General features: G+C 37.6%; 1 protein-coding gene across 1 annotated transcript in view; it reads left to right on the forward strand.

Annotated features, from left to right (window-relative positions):
* Nucleotides 1-9,821, forward strand: part of Akap10 (A-kinase anchoring protein 10) — a 99,802-nt gene extending 89,981 nt beyond the window's left edge. Inside the window, exon 16 of the mRNA XM_023706601.1 lies at nt 6,620-9,821. Coding sequence (XP_023562369.1) covers nt 6,620-6,625 — 6 coding nt within the window. The 3' untranslated portion in view covers nt 6,626-9,821. The remainder of the gene's footprint in view (nt 1-6,619) is intronic.
* Nucleotides 9,822-10,366: the final 545 nt, after the last annotated feature.

Consider the following 10,366-nt stretch of genomic DNA (forward strand, 5'->3'; position numbering starts at 1 on the left):
AAAAAATACTACATCATTATAAGTAGCAGCTATTCCAGAAAGGGAAGGTGGCTTTGATGTTTGAAAAGGAATTATTGTGATTTACCATATTAATATACTGAAAAATCAAATATGATTATAGATGTGATCATCTAAGCAGAAAAAGAATTTAGTAAAATTCAACAAGCTGGGCGTGGTTGAGTACACCTGTAATCCCAGCACTTGGGAGGCAGAGGCAGGAGAATTGTGAGTTGAGGCCAGCCTCAGATACAAAGTGAGTTCAAAGCCAGCCTGAATTGTATAATGAGACTATTATAATATACTAGTATATTATATTATAAAATAAAATTCAACAACCACTGCTAACAAACGCTATCAAGAAACTAGGAACAGAACTTACTGTACCTTGTAAAATCTAATAGCAGTTACCAGGTTTAACGGGGGAAAAAGCCTGATGATCAGAGCAGTGTGGTATTAGCATAAGTGTAGCTATATAAATTGTTTTTTGGGTTGTTTGTTTGTTTGTTTGTTTGGGTGGAACCAGGGATTGAACTCAGGCCCTTGCACTTGCCAGGCAAGCGCTTATTCTACTGAGCTATTTCCTCGGCCCCTATAAATTGTTGGAGAAAAAAATAGAATGTCAAAGTAGACCTACATCTGTAATCAAATGACTTAAAAAATATATGCCAAGATAATTCAATGAAGGAAAAACTATCTTCTAAAAATGGTGCTGGAGCAACTGTTTATATGTTTATAGATAAAATATAAACCTTGGTGCTTACAGAATTAAAAAAATGAAATTTGTTATAGCCTGGATTTTCAGAGCTTAAGTTATAATACTTACAATGGAAAAATCTTTGTTTTTGGCTTAGCAAAGATTTCTTAGATCACACCCAGTATGAGCCAGCTATTTAAAAAAAAAAAAAAAGTGCGGGACTGTCCAGCTACAAGGTTGTATATGGTTAGATTTCTGGACTTATGTGTGAACATCAGAATTATATAATTCTTTATGCCTATTTTTTAAATATATTTTAATTTTTAAATGTTTTTTCATGGGCTGGGGAGATGGCTCAGTGGAATAAGCACTTCCCTGGCAAGCGCAAGGGCCTGAGTTCAATCCCCGGTTCCACCAAAAAAAATAAAATAAAATAAATAAATGTTTTTTCATGATATTCTGTAGGGACTTAAAGTTCAACATAACAATACTTGATGAAAAATACCTGTTCCATGATATGCCTAAGATGTTTGATATGCAGACAGATAGTGAGCTTAAGCTTAACAGTCTAGGTTGTATGGTAATAACAATAAGCTTCTCTTCTGGAGGGTTAACAACCTAAGTTTGCAGACCAAAATTAGAGAAAAAGGAGGGCCTCAAGGAAAGCCAACATTTTGGCCCTAGCCTTCCAAGGTCAATTAAGAATCAGAACATGTGAGAACTTGTACTGTAACGTCATGGAACTTGGTAGTGTCCCAAATTTTCTGATCAAGGAGATTCTGGGGCCAAAGAGGAAAGTGATCGATGATGTAGAGTGTGCCTAAAGAGAGTCACATGGAGAGAAAACATTCTCTCAGGCTTTCACAGACAGCACATTGGCCAAGCAATGGCCGTGACTCATCCACGTGGCTGACACTGACAAAGGATCTACAATCTGAGGTACAGGGTCTCAGGATAAATCCTGAGGGGATTTCACTGACCTTATCAGACCCAAAAGCTACAACTCTTGTTGCATAGGTCCTGCTTTACCTTGGTCTTAACCATCCAGCAGAAAAGTATGAAAACGAAGTATAAGAAGTAAAGCCATGGTGTTATGTGGAGCTGTGGGGGACTCAGGTCAACAATATCTGGCACTGCCAGTGAAGCGGAAGACGCAATACTGTTATGGACTACTGGACTCTTAGAATATTTTGCTGAGTTAACACACCTATAATATTCAAGTGACGGAACTAAACAAAAAAGGGCATACAGATGAATGTCCATTTTGTATCTGTGTATTCAAAATGCTAAGAAAAAAAAAAAAGTAAAATCTCTTCATGAATAGAGGGATTTATTTGTTCTAATGGTGTTTGTAAATAGGATATCATGTCTGCATCTTGTACAGCAAATAACCTCTAGGAAGACAGTATGCAGTGTGTTATTGAAACTGTCCTACCAATTTAATATGAAACTGTCTCATTGCTATTTGTCTCTCAATAAAATTATGGAAAATAAAAAAATAGGTGTTAATTTACTTTAAAAAAAGATATATTGAGCTTAATGTTAGGAAAATGAAAATGCACATCACAAATGGGATAATAGAAATACAAAATGTGTTCATGGAGTCCTAAGAGTGGCACTTTGGTTTTATTTTTGTGACCAAAAGAATATGTTCAGACACTGCACAAAGTTCTAGAGGTGGCAGATACTCACATGCAAAGATGCTTAATTACTCTTTAGGGAAATGCAAATCACAGTGATACTGTCTGACATTTTACCCAAAGAGTGGATAAAATTTAAAAGATTGCCAGTCCATGTATTGGCTAGGCTGTGGAGCAGCTAATTACTAGTGGAAATGTTAATTGCTAGTGGAAATGAAAAATGGCAACAGCTATTTTGAAAAACAGTTTGGCACTTTGGCATATAGTTAGACACAAACTGGCCAGATGTTTCTTTGGGGAATCTGATGTGTCAGTTTCATTTCTTAGACTTCACATTCTCCAGAGAAGACTCTATTGATCTCCTGCCTACAATACAAGATAAAGGCCAAATTGCTGGTTTTCTAGCCCCAACTAGGACAAAACTAGAGGAAGCTCTGTATTTGTTATATTTAGTCCCTCCCTGAGCTCCCTGTTTTCAGTATGACATCCTTGACCTCAGGTATGCCTAGTGTACCTTATCCCAGAGGTACTTTATTTTACCCATAGATCTTTGACTTTTCTACTGGCATTGGGTTTTAGACAGGGCCAATCACCTTAGTTGTAGAATAATCACTATAGATTTAAGTGCTCTGGGCCAGGCATGGTGGCTCACACCTATAATCCCAGTACTGGAGAGACTAAGGCAGCAAGATCACCCCCCAAACCCCCCAAAATGTTTTAGTTGCTTCTAAACATGGCTTTTTAATAAGTCCTTGTGTTTGTACCCACCCCCAGATCCATTTGCCAGATGTCCTGGTGCCATCAATTCCTTGGGATTTGAGAGATTCTGGATTATAAACCATGTTGTTCTCTCTAGTTTTAGGATAGAACTTTTTTTTAAGTCTGTTAAATTATCTACCATTCACCCATTTATTTCTAGATTTCTTAAAAATTTTATTATTTGTTTATTTATTTAAGGACAGGGTGTACGGGGTCTCACTGCATACATTGGGCTCATAGTGATCCTTCTGTTTACATCCTCCCAAGTGCTGGGATTACAGGCCAGTCTTAGGCGGCATGACAGGCCCAGGGATCGAACTCCGTGCCCCTGTGTCTGCCTAAGCAGGCGCTTTAATCTGCTGAGCTGTTTGGCTGACCCTGGAATTTGGTTGTTCCCACTTCTTTTTCACACGTACAAGTTTATTTCCAAAAAGAAAAAAGTGCTCATTTAAGGAGTGAGTTGAGTGAGTATAAGATCAATCTATTTTGTCCTAGAAGTCAGATGACTATTGTTAGGAAATTCTGACTTCCTGAAAGCTATTATTAACAGTCACTCCCCCAGTCTTTAATCCAAATGTTTCTACACCTCTTTCCTTCCTGAGTCAGTTCATGAAGACTTGATATGAATGTGATAGAATTTGTGCTCATATCCTTTAAGGCAGTAAACCATTTATATTAAGTTAAATTAGTTCTCATAAAAATATATGTAAGAAATTTTTTGTTTTTGTTGTGGTGCTGGGGAGTCAAACCCAGGGTCTCAAGCATACTAGGTGAGCATTCTACCACTGTACCGCGCACCCACACACATCTTTGCTCCAAGAAGGTATATACTGTTATGTCTGTGTAACCTGAAGCAGTTTGGAGAGCCTGAATGTGCTCTAAGTCTGGCATTACTCTCCCTGCCAACTGCCTGTTTTTTTCTTTGAGAACTGTCATTATCAGAGCTTGGTTTAATTTTCAACTTTTCACTGAGCTGTTTTATTCCAAAGCCTTGTTCATTTTTGCAGACTCTTCTCTTTTTGGTATAAGGGTGATAATTTGTGCCTATATTTATCTTCTGGCTCCATCAAACCTAAAATAGTAAAGAGTAAGCTAAATATATGTGAGGAAGTATAAGAGTAGTTATTTTTTGATTCCTCATTACCATGTTGATATTCAAATGTTTGACAATAAGAAAATCTTCAGAAACCATTTTTGAAAATCAAATGTTTATCTTGTCACCTCTGTGCAGTTAGGGTTACATCTTCAGAAGGGGACTATTACAGATAGCCAAGTTAGGTAGAAATATTGTAGGCAGTTAGATCGGTCTGGGCCCTCAAGAGATGAGTACAGAAGACAACTGTAGCTGGAGGTATATTCACTGAAGGCCAAGCTTCTACTCACCCATAAGTTCCCCTAGGTATCAATCATTTTGGAATGGAGGACCAAACCTCCTTAACCCACCCATTCCAGGGAAGTGTTTGTCTGGCCCATGTGCACTTGCTACTTGACTTGTTTCCCCATTTGATCCCCATTTAGTCAATATTACCCAAGCAACTATACTTGTTGTGTACTTATTGGTTGACTATAGTTTTGTCCCACCTCACACCCATCCCATGATTTGCCATTGGATCAATATTACCTAAGTAACTATGCTTATAATCTTACTGATTTAGTTCTGTCCCACCTTAAGTCTGCCTTAATTTGTGGCTTTGCTCATAGGAAACCCACTCTCTATGCCCCCTTCTGTCCCTCTCAGACAGAAACTTTTCTTCAATAAATTCTTCTTACTCTTTAAAAAAAAAAAAAAAAAAAAAAAAAAAAGGAGGGCTGGGGAGATAGCTCAGTTAGAATAAGTACTTGCCTGGCAAGCACAGGGTTCTGAGTTCAATCCCCAGTACTGGGGGAAAAAAAATTGAATAAAAAAGGGGGGGGCAGTCAAATAGCTCAGGCAGACACAGGGACTGGGATTCGACACTCCCACGCACACCCCCCTCTGTACCCTACTTGCCCTGCCCCCAGGACATGCTGAGCCTATGATTGAGACTGGGCTTGGTGTTGCACGCCTATAATCCCAGTACTTGAGAGACTAAAAACAGGAGGATTACTATGAGTCTGATCTGTGTAGTAAAACCCTGTAGACCCTGTACTAAATACATTAAAATAATAATAATAGTAATAATAGTAGGTTTTTTTTAAAGGAAGAAGGTAAGGACAGAAAGAAAAGCAGATGTTTAAAATTCAGACTTTTCATTTTGAGTTGTATGTTCAGATTTTATTGCTGTGTGCTTTCATTTTTAGGATATACCAGATATGTTGTTATATTTTGGTTTTTAAGCATGCTAGGCATTGTCTTGGTGTTCTTAAGGCATCTGTCTTGTCTGTCTCTCAAGGATCAGTGGCATATTGATACTGAAAAGCACTAGTAAAACTATCTAAACTCTATTTTTAATATTTGTTTGTTTATTTATCTTTAGTGGTAGGGATTGAAACAGGGCCTTGTCAGTGGTCGGTAAGTGTTTTGCCACTGGGGCTGAACTGGACCCCTCAGCCCTTGAGTCCATTTTTAGATATCTGTGACCTTTTGCAATTGGCTTTCTTTCTCAGATACCTAGTTTTCTCATCAGTAGATCAGAGAAATTGGATAAGGAAACTTAGAATGATTGTCCTTCTAATTTTTATTCCATGACTTTATGAATGAGCAGTCATAGGCCCATGAAGGATCACTTGTCTGTCTAGCCCATGTTGCTACCTCTGTGCTTTAAACCTTCAATTACACTTGCCCATAGAGTATACTTAGACATACAGTAAATTAGCTCAAATTCTTACGGGCTTGTTTCATGAACATGTCTCAGCTCACAAATTGTAGTCTGTCTTCTGCAGTGTTTGTGTCTCACCATCACTACCCCCACCCTGGTTGGAGTAAAGGAGGGACTTAGCCTCCTGGGCTCAGTCTAAGGAGCCTAACCAATTAAAGTTCTTTTTTCCTTTGTAAAGACTGTAAAGGCACATTATGGTTTTTTCGTTCATTAATCTCTATAAATAATTTAGAATAATTTAGGATGTTGAGTTTTTTCCCGTTACAAACAGTGTTTTTGTAGATGCATATGTATCTTTATCCTCGCTTATGAATGTGCTATAGGGTTAATTTTCAGAAGAATTACTCTTTCAGAAAGTGGGAATATTTTTCATTCTAATATGTATTGCCAAAATAAAGATAAAAAGCAAGTACTTAACCTTTTTAAGCCTCAGTTCATTCATATATAAATGAGGATAATTATATTTTACCCCACAAGATTGTAGTCAGTTTCTGGCTGTCAAAAGTTCTGATATATAGGGCCGGGGATATAGCTCAGCAGCATGGTGCCTGCCAAGCAAGCATGATGTCCTGAGTTCAAATCACATTTAAAAAAAAAAAAAAAATTGATCAAAAGCTCTGGTATATAGTAAGCACTAAGTAAATGTCAGTTGGTTTCTTAATCTGTGGTGATGTCACTTGTTATAGAAATGTGCCTTCCTTTATGTTTATCTTTTTTTTTTTTTCCAGCTATGACTCAAGGCCTGAGATAAAGGAAGTCTTCTTTTGAAAAATAAGAGAACTTTGTTCTTTGGTTGGATTCTTCAACACAGCCAGCAGAAACAGAGCACTGTTTTTCTTTTCACTGATGCATCACTGTTGTTTCCAAGAAAGAATGGGAGACAATCCTAGACCATAATACAGAGTAACATGTAGACATAAATGATGCACATGATGTTCACACAGTGAGTCACAAAGATACAAAATGGTATTGTTTACATGGCTAGCGCATTATTTTCCAATGGCAATAACTCACGTATGAGAGAGTTAGTCCACTGGATAGACAGGGACCACATCCTGTGTCAGCCAGATAAATGTAGAGTTGATATTTGATATACATTCTTGTAGTGGGAGTCCATCCCTAGCAGCATCATAGAGCATGTGGCAGAGGTGCTTTGCTTTATCCTCCTAAAATTAACATGAGTCAGCCCCACTGCGAGCCAGGCAGCTCCAAGTGAATGTGGGGCTAGAAGCATATAGAATAGATTGAGGATCCCTTATGTAGTCTTCCTTCACAGAAGCATTAATTTAGAAGGAAGCCAACAAGTTACTGGTCAATCCTGAGTGATGTGGACCTTCTAGTGGCAGAATACAATTTTCACATTTTACTTGTTCCTGAGATGCACTATCCTTAAAACCATTCTCTTTCCTGCTAACAAAAGAGGAATCTAGTTTATGTTGAACACTAAGATTTATTCTTCTGGAATTCTGTGCTTCGGTTACTAAACTTCCCCTTCAGAATACATGTGGGAAGAATGAAAAAGTAAAGACCACTCCATTTCTTCACTTGTAGTACCTTGAGCAAAATGGTTATTCTGAGATTTTTTTTTTTTTTTTTTTTCTCCTCACTCAATAATGTGGGGGAAGAAGGACTTAAACTTTGACTGCTTTCTCCATTCTTTTGAACGTTTGCAGTTGGTGGCTGTCTGTTTTTTCTTTCTGTCTTCAGGGCAGTAAGAGATTTGCTTGCTGCACTTCTGCTCAGTCAATGTTGTGTTGGGTCTGCACAGCCAACCACAGGGCCACCCAGTTGGTAAGCACACTCCACTGGCCTTGCTGTGCCCAACTTTCCTTGATGGATGTGACTATGAAGAAAGAAAGTTCTATTAGGTGTTACTGCTTTTGCTCAGACTTTGAAAAACAAAAAGAGTTAATATATCTATCTATCTATATATATATATATATATAATTATTAATCACCTCTGTCCTTGAGAAAATCTTGAATGAATAGAGAATTTATTCCATTGCAATCCAATTGTGTAGAGGCACGCTGTTTGAAGAGAAGAAGCAAAAAGGCTGTGTATAAATTTTTGGTACTGTGTACCATCTCTGTTATCCTTCAAAAGCTGAAGTATTCATGTACTTAAACCATATTCTATTTAATTGTGTTTGATTTTAAATATACATATATATATAAAAATTATATTTAAAATTGTGTCAACTTTCTGCTTTCAGGGCATTGATGGTTCTTTATATATTGACCCTTCCTAATATATCCATACCCAGAACATGAGCCACTGTTGGATTTAACCTTGTGTTAGCAGTATAGGCATAAACCAGAGGTTAAAAAAATAATATATATGTGCATATATATGTGTACATACATATATAGTATATGTGATTAACTTGTTTTGTTCTTTTAACAACATATTTCCATCCATTTCACATTGCTTCAAACTTTGAACAAGAGAAAAGCAATATAAAGGTCATAGAATAAAATGTGGTTTTAGTGATTTTTGCTGCCTCTGCATGTTTTGAAATAACAATTTCTGTAAGACTCTAGGCTAAAAACTAGTTTCCATTGAGATAATTTCTAGTCATTTCTTACTGTACATTTTGTGCTTCTGAGTTAATGGATATCAGTAATTGTAATCTTATAAAAAGAAAAACAGCAGGTTGAGAATCAGTCTGCTGTGACCTGCTATGAGTGATAAGGGCAGTGTGGCCTGAAATCATTAGTTGGATTTAATATATGATCTAAATTAGATCCTTGTACTCATTTGAAAATTGGAATTGGGTCCATCTAACATCGAGCATTCACTTGTGTTCCAGGTGCCATGCAGTGTACCCACAAAATGTGATCCTCTAGTGAGTTTTTATAAGGCCAAGGGACTATTTGAACATTCTTCATCCTTACCATGCCATTCACATCAACATAAATTGTTTAAAAAGTAAAATATTAGTGAGAAACTGATACTTTTGTAGTTTGGTGTGTCTTCAGTCCTTTAAGTTTTAATGAGTATAAAGCAAATGTCAACCAAATCCAGTATTGAACAGTAAAACAGGGAACAAGTTTTTGTAACTTTTTCCATTTGGGTTTCAATATTCAGCAGGGCTTTATGAAATTTAAGTCATTAAATCAATTTAAGTATTAGAGCTTTGACTAGTTCAATTGAAATTTAGAGTGGACTATCATTCTGAATTGAGGAAATTAAAAACATTGTTATTTTATTTAAGTAACAAGAGCTAAGATCCTGATAAGACAGCTGATTTCTCTAACACAGTTTGGGAACCTGCGTGACTCAAAATTTATTCAGTTCACACAGTGGTTTGTAGTGAGGGTCATTTCTGCCCAGCAGCCTTTTTTCTCTTGGCCATCTACCCTACCTTCCAGTTGATGAGACCAAAGTAGAACTGATCTAAAAAGGGAGGCAGTTCTTTATCTGACCAATTTTGCATGTGAATGCAAAGCTTCCAGTCACAGTCTTAAGATGATGACTGTGGACAAGCACTAGAGAGCAGCTGCCTTGGTAACCCTCAGGACTCCCTTGGTCTTGGCATCTGGTCCTGCATCGTTGCCTTAGCCTACACTCAACCCTCAGGTCTCTGTGTCCAGTTCTGCATCTTTGCCTTGGCCTGTGCTTATTCCTCAGGTATGCATAGAATGAATCTTGATTTTTAAAAATCAACCTGAAATTAATTTTATTACATACAACCAAAAAGACCTTGACTAACAGGCTGCTGTACTGGTCTGATTCTTCATGATTATATGTGCTCAATACATGTGCAAAGTACTGCTAAATTCTGGAGATGAATTTTTGTCCAGTAAACCCTCTTGTTATTTTGTGTGTTCTTTCAAAACGGAATCCCACCTAATGGAACTAAAAGATACTTCCCTCCGGCCTTCAGGAGGCTGAGACAAGAGGTCAGTTTAAAGTCAACCTAGGGACGTTATTGAGACCCTGTCTCAAAATTTAAAAGTATAGAACCAGCCAAATAGCTCAGTGGATTAAAGCACCTGCAAGCTTGCCCAAGGGCCAGGAGTTCAATCCCCAGGCCTACAGTGCCAGTCCCACCACTGGGGCACACTGAGATGGCAGTTGAGACTGGGTATGGTGGCGTGCACCCATAACCCCAGCTCTTGAGAGGCTGTAAACAGGCAGATCACTACGAGTCTGATCTAGTAGTGGGACCCTGAGCACCCTGTAGATTCTTACCTAAAATACAAAAAAACCCAAAAGATTTAAAAGTATAATAAGGCCTAAGGGGGCCGGGGAGATGGCTCAGTGTAATAAGCTCTTCCCTGGCAAGCACTAAGAGCCTGAGTTTAATCCCTGGTTCCGCCAAAAAATAAAAAAATAAAATAAAATCCACATATTTATACCTTACCACTAAGAAGAATGTATGCAGTGTGTTGATTATTGAAACTGTCCTACTGATTTGATTTGAAACTGTCTCATTGCTATTTGTTTATCAATAAAATTATGGCCAAAAAAA

Source organism: Octodon degus, unplaced genomic scaffold (genome assembly GCF_000260255.1).
Source record: "Octodon degus isolate 3935 unplaced genomic scaffold, OctDeg1.0 scaffold00266, whole genome shotgun sequence".
Lineage (NCBI taxonomy): Eukaryota > Metazoa > Chordata > Mammalia > Rodentia > Octodontidae > Octodon > Octodon degus.